Raw genomic sequence first — 17,878 nt, forward strand, 5'->3', positions numbered from 1 at the left:
GGTAGGCCATGAGTCCGAACTGGAATTTCTTTAGATGCTGAAACCATTGACAAATACTACATCATTTGACCCTTTTAGGAGTGTCAAATGCTGTGCCCACTGGTGTTGTCATTGTTTCCTCCAACCAACTCCTACTTTACTTTATGGCTTCGGTTGAAGGAACCACAGTATGTGGCAGGGGACACACGCATTCAACATTACTGACAGTGTATAATGCTAAAGACTATGCCAAAGCTTTTAGTGGCTAAAAACAGAGAGGTCCAGATTTATTGCTCACTGCAGAGGTAATAGAGCAGTTCTTCAGTTTTGATGATATGATAGATTTGATTTAAAGTATAACTTCAGGCAGATATTGAAAAATGCTAATAAATACAGTTATATATGCATTGAAAATTAGTAAACATATTTTAATTGCAACTAGTGTAAGTACCTGAATTTGACTTGGTTTCAGCTTTTTTTCCAATCCTCCATGCAGCAGAAGGGAGGACAGCAATAGGAGCCATGTAACAAAATGGAAATTGAAGTGCTACACCACTGCTAAGAGGTCCAGATACAACTTTATTGCAATAAATGCCAGAGTGACAGTCCAAAGAGTAGCCAAAGTGTTTCAGGGATAGAAAAACACCCCTCTATTAGGACTTGATTCAACACAATGTGAAATAAAAGTGAGCTGGAACTTTAATGTTATTCCTTCCAATGTTATTACAAGCATGGGCCTTGTGAGCAGCTGGTTTGGCAGCCAATTATTTTAATAAAGTTGTATTTGGACCTCTTAGTGCTGGTGCGGCAGTTCAGTTTTAATTTTTGTTACATTACACTACAAGCCAAGGAGACTGTGGAGAACCTCTGGGGTGTAGAAGCTGCCTGCCCAGCAACCAGATTATTTCTTTCAACATCAATACTTTAGGATCACAATACCAATAAGATAACTTACAGATCCTGTGCTATTTTTCCACTTTCCTCAGCAGTAGGGTCATAAACTCATTGCTGTGCCTCTGCCTCCTTTATAATTCTGTCCCAGACTAAAGGCAGGGAGGTGACTAAACTTTGTTGTTTGAACTGCTGTAGAGAAAAGTCAGATTATCAGCCTGGCTATGCTGTCTAGTAGGACTGTGTAATGTCAACACAGGATGGAGAGAAATCAACTCCATTTAACAAGTAAATTCTCCCATATATGTATTTACATTGTAATCTGAACTGTCTAGTGTTTAGCATTAGCCATTAGTGCAGATATTTATGCTTTTCATAATAATATTAAATGAGCATAACGCGATACAACAAGTTTTCTTGTCATTTCTACGGTGACCAGAGGTCATTATTTTACCGATTGTCAAGTTCTCTTGTGTTCTCTTGTTTGATACCTTTTTGAGAAGGCAGAATGGATGTTCAGAATCCTTGGTTGCGACTTGACATTTTGAGAATCCTTGTCTGGAAGTAAGTTAGATATGGTGAAATGGCTCTTGCTAACTATATCTCCCGTGGAAGAATGTTTTTGTTCTCCCTTATGATTCCACTTAAGGCTCAACGACTGCTAAGTTCAATTGTTAAAAGAAGCAAGATTGTTTAGCGTTTAGATCTTACCAGACAAGTGGGATTTGTTTCTTCCATTCCAGTTATCAAAAAGTTTAACCCTTTGCCCCTATATTTCTAATTGTAAACCTTTTAGTACCAGAGAAAAGAGATTTTTTACAGGGTTGTGGAGATAAAGGTTTTATGGCAAGTGAAATGTCTGCTGGAAATGTTGCTTTTGTGTATAACAGACATTTTATGTTACATTTCAGGGACCAGCTGAAGCACTAGGGGGATCCAGATTATGCAAGACAGGATTTCTTGAAGATGTATATCACGCTAGCGTTCCCAGAAGCGCACGTGAAGGGCAGCCTCTACTAAATGGTAAGTAATTATAGGTATAAGTTCATTGATGTATCTGTGTATTTGCAAATACATTCAGTTGATATATTTTTCTATTGTAAGATGGAACTTCAACTCTTTTATTATGCATTTTATTTGTAATTAATAACAGTGAATTTGTCCTGCAGTTTGCTCTGGGCAGTGTTTTAACTATGGATAACAATTCTGTACACTTGAATATGTGAATATGATTGCCCTCCAGATCATTAACAATCCTTGTTGTTACATTCTGAACCTGATTTGAATTTAGTTATGTTTCCTGAAATTTTCTTAAAGGAGCCTTTCATCTGAAGTTACAAACCAATGGTGTGGACCCATGATGTTTGATGTTTTGGGGTTCTCATGTATGGTCCCTTAGCTTCTACAAAGATTTATACGCTATATATATATATATATATATATATATATATATATATATATATAAAATTAAGCTAAAACATGTATGTCAGTATGGCAGTTTTAAGATGTAGCTACTGTATGGTTGTAGTGGTGAAATAATAATAATAAAATGAATGTCTTGTAAATGAGTGAGAAGATGATATCAGTGTGCGCTAATTTGCAGTATTTGACAGAGAAAGATAAACACAATGAATTACAGATTTGTTTTTTATAGCCTTTCATGTGCCCAAGAACAAAAGGGCAAGCCATAGTGGATGCAACTCTTGCCCAGAAAGGATTAAGTATAAATCAGGATGTATGCATGGAGCCTCTGTGCTACCAGCAAGACCCTTTCTTGAGCCTAAGGAAAGTGTAAACTAACTTGATTTCACAAAGTATTCCCTCATATAGCTATTCTGTAGGGTATGAAAAATGGCCCAGAAGCAAATATCTCAGGTCAGAGGCCAAGTAAAGGCTTATGACAATGGCATCAGTTTGAAATGCTTTTGAGATCATTAAGAAATTATTTACAGGTGCAATTAAGCTCCTTCAAACAGATTTTTCTTTCGCAAAGACTTCAATAGAATTCCAAAACCAGCTTGAAGTGAACAAAAACTTATCTACACAGGTTCTTAAACCTTAACTCTGGAGAAAATTGCCATGGAGGATACCATGGGTCTGCCCCCAGAAGCGTTGGTGGGAAGAGGAGAATGCTAGCTGTAGGGAGAGTAAGGGATAAATTAAATAAAGCTGCTATTTTTACGGTACCCTAGGAAAAAAAACAGCATTTAATCCTTGTAGTGTGGGGGGCAGCCCCATTGCAAGGGTTGTTTTGAATGTTACCCAGAGTTTGGCTTTAAAGTGTTACTAAACCCACAACAGTAAAATCAGACTGTATATGCAGTAAAGCATGCTTGTTATACTCACTGTGGAAACTAAGGGGTTAATCCTCTGCATTGTGTAAAAAGGCTGTTTGATCCTGACTTCTTTGCCCCTCCTGATGTTCAAATGTCCACGCTGATAAGACCGACTGAACCTGTAGCCCTTTTGCACATGCTCAGTTTAGTGTGTATTGCTAGAGAGGTTTTGCTACAGAGGTCCAGACATAGGTCAGGGAATTTGCATCCTCCTAGAGCAGAAAGAAAACTCCTCCTACAAGCTTTAATCGGTTCTCAGCTGAAATCACAAGACTGCTCAATATGCTGATGAGAAACGGTATTTAGCAGTTTATATTTACTAAAATAATTGAACTTCCATGTTCTGTGTACTGTGGGAGACCAGATATAGTGAATGCAGGGTCCTGGGTTTAGTAACACTTTAAGCTGTCTCTTTAGTGCATTTGTAATTAGTTCTTTTTCTGTAGTTGAGCAACTATGTTAATTAATATGGTTTTCCACAGAAACACAATGTGCATTTTTAACTTACCTTCTTCCTATATAGTAGCTAAGCATTATGTAGAAAGGTAAATGCTAAATTAACAGGATCTAGTGAAAGTCCTATTTATTATGCACAGCTTATTTGAAAGGGTTAGCTCACCTTTTAGAAAAAAATGAAAAGGTGAACTAACACCCTACACCCTTCTCACCTCTGGTCCCCACTTTACTTATCTCCGTGGGTCATGAGGTGTCATTGCCCAAACAGCCGGTGCAGCAAGGGCACTGACAGCTCATCACCCACTGAGGTAAGTACATGTCTTTATTGCCTGAAAAGGCAAACTTACACTTTAAGGCAGATCTTTTTAATAAACACAAAAACATTATAACATTGTCAAGTAAGACAATGTGATGCTTAATTTTTATCCCTCGGATTGGTTTGCCCATCTGTGTACATATTTTGTGTGATATTTTAAGACCATGTTTGTGCGGAATAGTGAACAATGATAAACATATGACGGAGTACTGTTTTTGGTCATTTCTGAATAATTGTATCCATGTTAGTATATAAGGATAGCACATCTCCTGTGGGAAAACTTGCTCTTTTGTCCCAGTGCAGCCAAATATCTTGTTCAGGTTTTGGGAACAGGACCACTTCATATTGGAAGCTGCTGCATGAGTTCAATGTAAAATAAAAAAAAGAATAGAAAGGATTTTCAGTTTACGTTATTAACTTAACATTTAGATATACATATTTGCAAGTCTTGAATTGCAGTGCACTTCAGATTTCCTTCAGTAATTTTGTCTTTTCATTTCACTCAGGAAAACAACATTTGGTCGGATGTGAAAATATACAGCCTTATTTTCATAATGAGCTTTTTACACACTCTAATGAACAAAGCACAGTAAAATAAAATAAGCAAGAAATATGCAAGAAGTGCATATGCATTCTAATTTTAAGAAGGTTTAACTGTTTAATAATGCGCTAAGCCATTCCAACCACTGAGCATTCTCTTATTGTCTTTTTTGTCCGGATTTTATGCCTTTACTTTATATCTTGAAACAAAAATCATAGTAACCTCAATCACTTTCATATGGTCAGATTAATGAAAGTCGATTGGTCTTGGTTACTCACTGTTGCACATTATGCCTTGACTCAATACTTTAATTTTAACAATACATTATTTCCTTTGCTATATTCAGCAATAACAAGTAAGATTGCAAATACAACCTGTTACGTGCCTTTTCTTTCCCTTTGATGGGCGTCACCATAGACCCAGGCCACTTTGTACTGAAACTTGAAGAGAGCAACATGACTGAAAATAGGGACAAGAAAGGTGACTGAAATTTCTCTGGATGTATGTTTTATATTCCACAGTAGGTTTTCTGGAATCACTTGGGATGGTGCAGTGGGTGGTGCTTAGGATACGCTAGATATATTTCTGGATTGAGGAATTTAAACCACTGTCTATTCTATTGTTCTGGATCCTATCACTGTTTAGCTGACATTTTTCCACCTGGCTCCTTTAATTTTTTTTGTAGAGTTGTGTTGAGCCAGGTGCAGCTGACAGGGCATCCCACAGCTCAGCTTTTAATGGGGCTGTTTTTTTTATAGCAGTCACTACATCAGTATAGTGCAAAAATAATCATTCAAGACTTCTTGCATTAAACCATTAAACAAGTGCGTGGACTTCCTTGCTTTTCTCAGTCTTGATCTGCACTTATTTAGCTCCGTACAGTAAAGTGTTCAGACTGTAGACATGCTGTATATAAACAAAATGATATCTACATGGCCTTGCACCTGCAATGGCTGTTCTTTAAGCACAAGAAAGGAAAGGGTAGAGGTAAGAGTTTTTGTTTGGAAAGTTGCTTGTGTGTCTCTTGATACTGTATGTAAAAGTACTAATGTGTTTTAAAATTACTGTTATACTTTAAATAAATTGCAGAATGTTTTTCGTACTTGTGTCTTTAAGATAACTGTACTTTTATTACAGTTAGCCTTTGAAAGTTGTCTGGCAGAAAAAGGAAGGAGCAGCAATTATTTGTCTCTGATGATAACTTATTTAGGTTTGATGTTGGACATTACTCTATTTAAAGTGTTTATTTTTTAGGCAGCACACCTAAACATTGCACTACGTAGAATGCTGATTAATGCGTGTTTGATTAGGTCATTTGTAACTAACAGGAGTTTTTTTGCACTGTGAAGGTTTACTTATGCTTTGTGTTATGCAAACGCATCTTACACTTATTTTTTGTGCGAGATTGTTGCTGCTTAGTTAATTTAGATGTAGTCAAGCTGATAAAAAGGTTCAGTTTCCAGTGCTTTGAAGTAGATTATAAGGACCAATCTCTCTTCCTTGCGTTTCCTATCTTGCATATAAATCTTGCTAGATGGATTGAGAAGGTGCCAGAGGAATGGATTCTTGAAACAAAAAGCTATAGACTTGATTTACCTTGACTGTGTATAGCTATAGCTCACAGTAATGATATTTTCACATAGCATTTTGCATTTTTCAACTGTAATTGAAACTTAAATGCAGGAGGAAATGATGAACGGAGATGTTTTCTGAATTAAGGTACTCTGTTCCTCTACTGCTTTAATCGCTTAATGCATAAATTTATAAAAGGTGATGTGTTTAGGAAAGAACTGAATGCAAAATAAGGCCGGATCTGTCAGGTTTTTAGGGAATTAAAGATAGCTAATTCCAGCCTAATGCAATAGTCTGTCCTAATTTAGATTGCACTTCGTCCACATTAGTAGACAGAGCACATTTCTTTTTTTGTCAATTACCAATTCTTTTTAATTAGTCAACAGTATGCAAGTGCACTTCTTTGTAATAAGGACTGTTAATGGTTTAGCAGGATATTTGATTCACAATTACATGTTTAAGGCCTGCTTTACTGAAACTATAATTAGTCTTAAAGTAACCCTTTACTTGCAATAAATGAAGATAGCTAACAGTAATTGTTGTATAGTATCTGCAGCATTACGATAATCTCCTTTAATGCATTGTTTCAGCCCTGCAAAACACAGGGTATAGGAATAAGGAGGCATCCTTAGTGACCTATGACCAAGACCCAGTACTATGACATTGGAGGGAAGAAGAATAAACTGCTGAATCCAACATCTAGGGAAGAACCTGTGACGGATCCAAGATTCAATTATAGTGGCCTCTCAGTCATTTTAAGCATTTAAAAGAAACATCTAACTTAAAATCAAGCACATTGGTGTATCTGCTGTTTTTTTCTTAGCTAGAAATGTTTGCATTAGTGACATGGCTTCTAGATTAGGCTTCACCTACCTGCTTTTTTAGTAAGAGAGTCCTTAAAGAGATTTCAAGGTCGGTTCAAACCGAGAATACACAGGAATGCACTGTGTGTTCCTGCGAGATTCACATGCACTTCTGTGAATTGCAATTTCAGATCAGTTATTTTCAATGGGCTAAAATGGCTCCAACCTTCACTAAAAGTAGCGCATGCACTACTCTTGGAAACTCACTGGAACCTACATTGCATGGTACTTCTGTACCATGTGATCTGGGGCAGGCAAACGCAGTACGTTTGCAACCTGTGTTTGGGGTGTCATTAAGATAATATTGATACCCACTGAAGATCACACCTGCAGTGCATTTTGCATGCAGTGTGGGAAACGCATACAAAACATGGGTTTCCCACACCCTGTTCTGGTGTGAACCATTTCTTATAGTGGGCTTATACATATTTTCTTTATTTGTTATAAACAGTACTGACAATTCAGTTTTAAGTCAGGTAACTGAATAAATATTATGTATTTTTCTTTTCAGCCAGCAGGTGAAGTTTCAGGTTCCCATTCACATGTTTTGTTCTAGGTCTTTGTTATAAAAAGCTCATAAGTTCAAGATGCAATGAATTTAGGGCATGCACTCTTCCTGAAAGGAGGCAATTACAATTGTATTTGTAACCTATATAGTTTGAAAATGTATATATTTAAAATAAATAACATAAAATATAATTGACTAAAACCAATATGGTTGTCATTAGTAGTCATTGAAAAGCTATTTTTGAACAGTCAGACTTGTTATTTAATTCCAGGGTTTAGCCTAGAAGTCAAGTCTGTGGTAGCAATGCACAATTGAGAATGCTGTCATAGAGCAGTAGTTGCATATACCTTGTGGAAACACAACTTTAAAATACTGAACAGTTTACTGTAAATCGATACATCATGATGTGTTCATTCGCTGCTACTAGTGGTATTTATGTTCACAGTAAAGGGGGAATTGGCAAAGTTCAGGAATAGATGCAGTAACTCCCAGTTGCTTTGGGCTCAAATTAGCTTTTTTTTGAAAGGACAGTTATCACCCACAGTTTAGAGGAGAAATTAAGGCAGGCGGAGTATGAGTTTCTGGAAAATATTGTAAAAAGTCTATAGGTAGGTGGTAAATTACTTTGGCACTAGTGCTTGGTTATATCTTTGGGACACGTAAGGGCTTGACGTACCATCAGGTGTTACTTCCAAACTAGGGCTAAGTGTGCACCCTGACTTACCACTAGATTTTTGAGAATGTGGCTTATAAAATATGCCACTCCTGTCTCACAAATGGCCCCTTAAAAGTGACCCAGAGTTTCTTGTCAGAACTTTCATTTCTTGGCCACAGAGCAGTCAACACTATCTTACCTAACTAAAAAAAATTAAAAATGTGTGTTGGTTGGTTCCTTTATTATGGTGTCTTATTTTTCTTTTATTATAGTGCTACTTCTTATAATATCACTTCCAGGGGCGGACTGACAACTCATGGGGCCCCCAGGCAATAGGGGATCATGGGGCCCCTGTGTTCTCGCCCAAACCCAAAAAAGCCTATGAAAAAAGCCAATGAAAGGTACCAGGGGCATCTCATGGGGCCCCCTACTCAGCCAGGGCCTTCGGGTAGTGCCAGAGTGCTCAAATGGTCAGTCCATCCCTGATCACTCCTAATCATATTAAAATAAATATTCTTATTATCATATTTCCATTATCTTTCCTGCATGGTCAGTATTGCACTCTTGCAATCATTGATCTCTAGAAGAAAAATGTGGCATATTCATTCTAACCCATTCTTTCCCCATAAAAAAGGATTTTTGACAAAGTGCAAAACCAGTGTCAACTCTCCTGAGAACAGCCTTTACTGTAAAAGAAAGCCTAGTAGTGCAAACACTTAGTTAATTTGCAGCAGCTATAAGTCAGTTCTAATTCCAGCTTGCTTCCCTGAATTGTCAGTAATCTTCATTGTTGCTTGGAAGCAGGGTTGAGCAGAAGATAACCAACTAATTAAATCATTTTAAAATAGAATTGCCACCAGCAACTGAATTTAAATAAAGAAAGAGCAGTTCAAGTTTCGTTCAGGCAAAACATAATTTATAGAGGCATTATATTTCTTTGCAAAGTGACATTCGCTTAAGAAAAAAAGTCTCTGTAAACTGTTTTCATGGAAATTGCAGTGAATCTTAAAGTGTACCTGTACTAGAATAAACCAGTAATCTGTTACTCATACATAATAACAGGTGTTACTTTCTTCTAGCATACCCTGGGATACCCAAAACCCAGGGTGCTTCAATTAATTAATATTAGTCAATCAAGAAAGTTGTTATTAGACCCCCATCCCAATATTTCAACTCTGTCTCTCTATTGGCTAATGCAGTCTTTTTCAACCAGGTTAATGCAGCACCAATTATGTCACCGAGTGATAAGCAGAATGATGGGCACCCGCGCAGCATCCTTGGTTCCCCTGCACCCCTCTCCTTCAGTACTGCGATCACATTCATTTAGGCCTGCCATAGCTGGAACTGACCGAATTTCAGTCCATCTGTGGGCAGGTTCGTTGTGCTGAAGTCAATATATCGATCGGCTTCAGTATAACCAGCCTGTCATTGTTTTTTTTTTGTTTCTTTTGTGATCTTGCACGATCACTGCTGGTGGCTATAGCTGCCAACAGTGATCATTGTATTCTGAGAGGGAAACCTCCTGCTGTCAGATTAACGGTAATGCAGCGAGAGGAGTTGGCTTTCTGTTTTAGGAGCTGGGTGCTGTCTTTCTCCTGAGGGATTTCAAGGGCGTGGTCCATGGATGGTGTTCGGACAGGGGAAGTTGTGCTATAACGGAAAAACTCAGTGCGGTCTGGGTTCCGGTTCCGTTACATTGGGGATTCTCCCACCAACATAGTGTTGATGGGGAAATTGAGCAATTTTCTTCAATCTGTGGCTGAAAGAAAGAAAATTACATAACCTATGGCCAGCCTTAGTGACCAAGAGAAACTGAAGGATAAGAAAAACACTAACATACTGATTAGTACCAGTGTGCAAAGGTATATTTGCATTGTAAGAATAAGTCACCTCTAATGTCGGATGTCCTACGTGTGTGGAAGCTGATGCGATATGTAAAACTGTTAGTATGGTTTATATATTTTAGGATTGGATGCCTCGATGTGCTAAATTTTAAAGGGTTGAAAAACACTGGGCTAGCGAGGCTTCCCATCAGATTGTTGCACCAGTCGGTGAGGGGAGAGAACAAGCACCATCTTCCTAGATGAAGTTGAGATTTCCATATTCAAGTTTTTAGGGCTAGTTTTTAAGGCTCCCACAGTAATCGTAAATAGCATACAGACATCTGGAGCTTACTCCTATTGCATGTAAATGACAATTATGCAAATTATATATCAATAAAGGTTTGCTTTAAAGTATTGGAAAGATACCTTCTAACTTCCTGTTGAGTCTACAGGGCAGGAAGTAAAGGGAAATCTCTCCAATGAGATACTTAAAAATTGACAATAGTTTAACGCTCCTGTTCTCTGTCCAAAGTGAGAAAAAGCTATTTTGGCTTTCTAGATATTTTATATAAAATTGGTTGATTTGTTTCATAACTATACTACTGAATGTTTTGTGTTAGCTCAATGGAGAAAATTCTTGGCTTGAAAATCAGTTACTATGGGTATTATTTTATGACCACCACCACAGGTTCATCTTTTTTTGTTTTGCAGGGCAGTGCTGAAAAAGTAACTAACTTTATAAATCATATTTATCATCTCCTTTGTTATGCTATAACAGGCTTTTCAAGTAACCATTTTGCTCAGAAGGAAATAATTACATTTTGCTTATCACCCTAGTGGGACTGTAGATGCTTCTTTGGAATTGCTTTCAGAGCATAGATGCCGAATTTCAAAGATATGGCTTTGTCTGTGATTTACTTGTGATAAAATATGAACATTTCCTACTGGTGCTCATGCATCTTATGTAGACATTGGGGGTCAAGCTTGCAAATAAATAATATGGCTTCAGCAGTCTAACACAGAAGATAAAGATCAACTGTTCATACTTACCTCTTCAGTGGATACTAACTCAAATTGTTCCCTTGCCAAAGAGCTATGGCCTCCAGGGGAATCCTTACATAAGAAACTTCCAGGAGTGTCGGAGGCCTACATCATGCTTCCTGTTCATAGCAGCTGGTTGGAGAAACCACAGGGCACAGTGGGGGACTAGTCATCCGATACACCGCAGAAGTATTGGATACTGAGGAGTTTTGAAGTACTGCAGGTGTTCAGGAAAGTGATGGTCCAAGTCATCACTCTCCAGGTTGATAAGAACAGTCTATTTTTGCAGATGCCCTTGGAAACATTTTCTAGGCAAAAAATTGATTGAAGAATAGATACACTCTATATATGACAATCCCTGGGGGGTGTCTTTGTGTCTAGGCAAAGTGCCTTCTATTAGGTTGGATCTAATGTGGTTCATACCTGATTGGCTCTTAGAAAATTTAAAAGAGTTATAGTTCTGAAACTAGTTGGAGAAAATGCAAAAAAAAGTTACAAAGCAAGTGATTAGCTGCAATACATGCTAATGTGCTATCCATCACAGAAGGTTTTTTTTTCACATACAGCACATTTAATTATCCCATCATTATAGAAGACTGTCGTTGCCAAAAAATATTTTCTGCTTATTCATCTGAATACAAATGGCACAAGACGGCCGCAGTTTCTTGGCACTTCCTTTGCCGTCATGAAAAAAATGAAGGGCAAAGTATTCCCTTGAACTTCCTGCTGCAAGAGATGTATGGTTTCTGTGTGCGCAGATACTTGTGAGAACAAGTTCTGTTTCCCACTGCTGCTGGGCTAATTGGTTAGTAGCCTTTCCTTACAGAAAGCTTTATTCAATCATAATTTGCATTCCCTCCACTGTAGGGACAGAACAGTAACAAATTCATTTTTCGTATGATAGGCGAATTTCATGTTCTGTTGCTACCTAAACGGCTTAGCTTAAAACTCAAATTGGGAAAGAAGAAATCTGTTTTCAAGATTCTATATATTTTCTCTCTTCTCTACTTTATTGGTTCTTTCAGTGGTCTCATGATATACTATATATATTGGGTGTTCTTAGGGTCATATTCAGCATTTTCCTTCCTCCAAACACGGTGAGTCGAGTTAATGCCAAAGGGCTCAATTTTGGTCTCATCTGACAACAGCGCTTTCTCCCGATCCTTCTCTGAATCATTTAGATGTTCACTGGCAAACTTCAGATAGGCCTGTACATGTGCCTTCTTGAGGAGAGGGACCTTGTGGGGATTGCAATCCATGGCAGCTTTATGTGCTACCAATGTTTTTTTTGGTGACTGTGGTCCCAACTGCATTGAGATCATTCACAAGTTCCTCCCATGTAGTTCTGGGCTGATCCCTCACTTTTCTCTTGATCATCCTTACCCCATGAGGCAAAATCTTGCATGGAGCTCCAGACTAAAGGCGATTGATGGTTATTTTGTATTTCTTCTATTTGTAAATAATCACTCCCAACAGTTGTCTCCTTCTCACCAAGCTTCTTGCTGATGGTCTTGTAGCCTGTTCTAGCCTTGTGCGGGTCTACAATCTTGTTGCTGACGTCGTTTGACAGCTCTTTGGTCTTACCCATAATGATGGTGAGGTTTGAATGGAAAAAAGAGATTTTGTGGACAGGTGTCTTTTATACACATAAAGAGTTGTCTTTAAGCACCTTCTTAAATTGACAGGACTAATCTGTGTACCACATGAGCACATCGCCATTCTGTGTGAGCCAGAATTGTTGGTTGGTTGGGGATCAAATAGTTATTTTACTCACTAAACTGCAACTCAATTCAAACATTTGTACCATGTGTTTTTTCCAGATTTGTGGGTAATAGTCTGTCTCTATAATTTAAAATACACTTATGATGAAAATGATAGACCCTTCATTTCTTTGTACGTGGGCAAATTAACAAAATCTCCAGGGGATCAAATAATTATTTTCCCCACTGTATATATACAGTATGTCACAGAAAATAGTACACCCCTCACATTTTTGTAAATATTTTATTATATCTTTTCATGTGATAGCACTGAAGAAATGACACTTTGCTACAATGTAAAGTAGTGAATGTACAGCTTGTGTTACAGTGTAAATTTGCTGTCCCCTCAAAATAACTCAAAACACAGCCATTAATGTCTAAACCGCTGGCAACAAAAGTGAGTACATCCCTAAGTGAAAATGTCCAAAATGGGCCCAATTAGCCATTTTCCCTCCCCGGTGTCATGTGTCTCGTTAGTGTTACAAGGTCTCAGGTGTGAATGGGGAGTAGGTGTGTTAAATTTGGTGTTATCACTCTCACTCTCTCATACTGGTCACTGGAAGTTCAACATGGCACCTCAAGGCAAAGAACTCTCTGAGGAACTGAAAAAAAGAATTGTTGCTCTACATAAAGATGGCCTAGGCTATAAGAAGATTGCCAAGACCCTGAAACTGAGCTTCAGCATGGTGGCCAAGACCATACAGTGGTTTAATAGGACAGATTCCACTCAGAACAGGCCTCGCCATGTTTGACCAAAGATGTTGAGTGCACGTTCTCAACGTCATATCCAGAGGTTGTCTTTGGGAAATAGACATATGAGTGCTGCCAGCATTGCTGCAGAGGTTGAAGGGGTGGGGGGGTCAGCCTGTCAGTGCTCAGACCATACACTGCACACTGCATCAAATTGGTCTGCATGGCTGTTGTCCCAGAAGGAAGCCTCTTCTAAAGATGATGCACAAGAAAGCCCGCAAAGAGTTTGCTGAAGACAAGCAAACTAAGGACATGGATTACTGGAACCATGTCTTGTGGTCTGATGAGACAAAGATAAATTTATTTGATTCAGATGGTGTAAAGCGTGTGTAGCGGCAACCAGGTGAGGAGTACAAAGACAAGTGTGTCTTGCCTACAGTTAAGCATGGTGGTGGGAATGTCATGATCTGGGGCTGCATGAGTGCTGCCGACACTGGGGAGCTACAGTTCATTGAGGGAACCATGAATGCCAACATGTACTGTGACATACTGAAGCAGAGCATGATCCCCTCCCTTGGAGAATGGGCCACAGAGCAGTATTCCAACATGATAACGACCCCAAACACACCTCCAAGACAACCATTGCTGTGCTAAAGATGCTGAGGGTAAAGGTAATGGACTGGCCAAGCATGTCTCCAGACTTAAACCCTATTGAGCATCTATGCAGCATCCTCAAACGGAAGGTGGAGGAGCGCAAGGTCTCTAACATCCACCAGCTTCGTGATGTCATCATGGAGGAGTGAAAGAGGACTCCAGTGGCAACTCTGTGAACTCCATGGCCAATAGGGTTAAGGCAGTGCTGGAAAATAATGGTGGTCACACAAAATATTGACACTTTGGGCCCAATTTGGACATTTTAGCTTAGGGGTGTGCTCACTTTTGTTGCCAGCGGTTTAGCCATTAATGGGTGTGTGTTGAGTTATTTTGAGGGGACAGAAAATTCACACTGCTATACAAGCTGTGCACTCCCTACTTTACAATGTAGCAAAGTGTCATTTCTTTAGTGTTGTCACATGAAAAGGTATAATAAAATATTTACAAAAATGTGAGGGGTGTACTCACTCTTGTGAGATTTTATATATATATATATAAACTGCTTACAAAAAATTAAAGCAACACTTTGAAAACACATCAGATCTCAATGGGGAAAAATATCATGCTGGATATCTATACAGATATGGACTGGGCAATGTGTTAGGAACGTAAAGATGTCCCATCGTTTGATGGAAATGAAGATTAACAACCTACAGAGGACTAAATTCAAAGATACCCCGAAAATCAAACTGAAATAATTATGCAGCAGGCTAGTCCATTTTGCTGAAATTTTATTGCAGCAACTCAAAATGGTACTCAGTAGTAGTTTGTATGGCCCCCACATTCTTGTATGACATGCCTGACGTCGAAACATGCTCCTAATGAGATGATGGATGGTGTCCTGGGGATTTCCTCCCCGATCTGGACAAGGGCGTCACTGAGCTCCTGGACAGTCTAGAGTGCAAACTGGTGGCGTTGAATGGACTGAAACATGATATCCCAGAGGTGTTCTATTGGATTTAGGTCAAGCGAGCGTGGGGGCCATTCATTGGTATCAATTCCTTCATCCTCCAGGAACTGCCTGCATACTCTCGCCACATGAGGCCGGGCACTGTCGTGCACCAGGAGGAACCCAGGACCCATTGCACCAGCGTAGGGTCTGACAATGGGTCCAAGGATATCATTCCGATCCCTGATGGCAGTCAGGGTGCCGTTGTCTAGCCTGTAGAGGTCTGTGCGTCCCTTCATGGATATGCCTCCCCAGACCATCACTAATCCACCACCAAACGGTCATGCTGAACAATGTTACAGGCAGCATAACATTCTCCATGGCTTCTCCAGACACTTTCACATCTGTCACGTGTGCTCAGGGTGAACCTGCTCTCATCTGTGAAAAGCACAGGGTGCCAGTGGCGGACCTGCCAATTCTGGTGTTCAATGGCAAATGCCAATCGAGATCTATGGTGCTGGACAGTGAGCACAGGGCCCACTAGAGGACATCGGGCCCTCAGGCCACCCTCATGAAGTCTGTTTATGATTGTTTGCTCAGAGAAATTCACATCAGTGGCCTGCTGGAGGTCCATTTGTAGTGCTCTGGCAGAGCTCCTCCTGCTCCTCCTTGCAGAGCCGATACTGGTCCTGCTGATAGGTTAAGGACCTTCTATGCTGTTGTCCAGCTCTCCTAGAGTAACTGCCTGTCTCCTGGAATCTCCTCCATGCTCTTGAGACTGTTCTGGGAGACACAGCAAACCTTCTAGCAATGTCATGTATTGATGTGCTATCCTGGAGGACTTGGACTGCCTGTGCAACCTCTGTAGGGTCCAGGTATTGACTCAGGCTACCAGTAGTGACACTGACCCTAGCCAAATGCCAAATGCAAAACTAGTGAAAAATAGAAAAGGTGAGTAGGGAAAAAAATTTCAGTGACCTCCAACCGTAAAACCATTCCTGTTTTGGGGGTCATCTCATTGTTGCCCATCTAGTGCACCTGTTGTTAATTTAATTAACGCTAAAGCAACTGAAACTGATTAACAACCCATCTGCTACTTAACTGACCAGATCAATATCCCAGGAGTTTAATTGACTTAATGCTATACTCTGATTACAAAGTGTTCCTTTAAATTGTTTGAGGAGCAGTGTATGTGTGTGTGTATATATATATATATATATATATATATATATACAGGAAATATGTATATATATATATATATATATATATATATATATTCAGTATAAATATGTATGTAGCTATCTTACTATAAAGAGATACTTCTGTTTTCTAAGCCTGAAATTATTTTTTAATCAATATGCTGAAGGTGCAGTGGTTCACTTTTTGAACACATAAGGTAATGTTCATTTACATATTTTTTCTTTGTTTTTATCTTAGCACAGCTTTTTGTTGCTTAATTTTACAGTGTTACATTGAAGGCCCTTTCACACTGATCAGTTTTTGGTCAGCTGTTCAATTAAAAAAAGTGGAAAACAAATACATGAAACATGCATCCCTACAAATCTTCATACCAGACCATTGCATTTCAGATGCATTTTTAAAACTTCTGCTTGCTGAATTTTTGGTGCATGTTTGGTGCAGTAAAAAAGAACACCGAAAATGCACCTCTCCATTGAAATGAATGAAAACTACAGCAAAAATGCATCAAAAGCACAACACGGCTGGGGGAAGTGCTTTGTCCAGTCACATAGCCAGGGGATAAACACAACACAAACACGTCCAAAAAATGCATTATGCGTTGCATTAAATTTACCGCACCATGGCAAAAGTGCGGCAAAAACGTATATGCATTCTGATGTGTATTTTTGCAACAAATCAGTGTAAAAGAGCCCTGAAAAAACCCCTGAAAAGTCTGCACTAATTAGAAACATTATTTACTGAAGACCGTATTATCTTGTTTAGTCTTACCTCAGACTTCCTTCTTGAATTATTTCAGTGTTAATGTTATGGCACACTTCTATGTTATTAGTTAAAGTATGCTACCTGACTAGACATGGGCAACTGTCGATAAGGGGGATTTACTAAAAACGGAGAGTACAAAATCTGGTGCAACTGTGCATAGAAACCAATCAGCTTCCAGGATTTATTGTCAAAGCCTAATTGAACAAAGTTACAAGCTGATTAGCTACCATGCACAGTTGCACCAGATTCTGAGTTTTCCAATTTTAGTAAATCTCTCCATTATGTTTTCGTTCTATAAGGCTCTTTCCAGAAATTGCCTGTATTTACATGATTGTGATCGTACATAAGTCAACTTCCTGTAGCAACAGAAATCTTAAGCATTTGATAATAATGAACCCTTTCAGCATATAGGCTGGTTTGAAATGTTTCAGCATACCTCAAAGGGGTCTCAAAGGGAAAGCTTGATAAAAACTGGATAGGTCTATCCAGTTATGGTCAGTGTGTGAATGGTGTTTTGGATAATCAGAGAGTCCTTTATTTTTTATAAAAGTGAGACATGTGATGTTACATGTTATAAAATTTGTTTTCAGACTCATCCTGTCTTCAAAAGGTAAAACAAAGTAGATATAATTCCAAGTGGAATTCAAGTGGAAGGAAAATATTCTTCCTTTAAAGATCCTCCTGTGTATGTGCACCGTCAGTTCTCATGAAGGAGTTAATCTGACTTCTTGTGGAAACCATTGAACGGTCAGAATTATTGTCTCATGGGCACAGTTAGTCATTTCCTGTATCTGTGTCCCGTGGATGTAATATTTCATGACTATTAAAACAGATGCAATTTTGCAAAGCACGTAAAAGTACAAAATTGGATATTCTAAAATTAGATACTTTTTATGCTTGTTGGCTCATTTGTGCGGCCAAAGGAGTTTATTAGCAGTTGTG

General features: G+C 38.8%; 1 protein-coding gene across 1 annotated transcript in view; it reads left to right on the forward strand.

The window, feature by feature from the left end:
• CDH2 (cadherin 2) overlaps positions 1–17,878 on the forward strand; it is a 389,823-nt gene that overhangs the window by 59,774 nt on the left and 312,171 nt on the right. Inside the window, exon 2 of the mRNA XM_089675699.1 lies at positions 1,782–1,893. Coding sequence (XP_089531825.1) covers positions 1,782–1,893 — 112 coding nt within the window. The remainder of the gene's footprint in view (positions 1–1,781; positions 1,894–17,878) is intronic.

This window comes from Staurois parvus, unplaced genomic scaffold (genome assembly GCF_062004578.1).
Source record: "Staurois parvus isolate SC_StPar_1 unplaced genomic scaffold, SC_StPar_1.0 ptg000157l, whole genome shotgun sequence".
In the NCBI taxonomy this organism is placed as follows: domain Eukaryota; kingdom Metazoa; phylum Chordata; class Amphibia; order Anura; family Ranidae; genus Staurois; species Staurois parvus.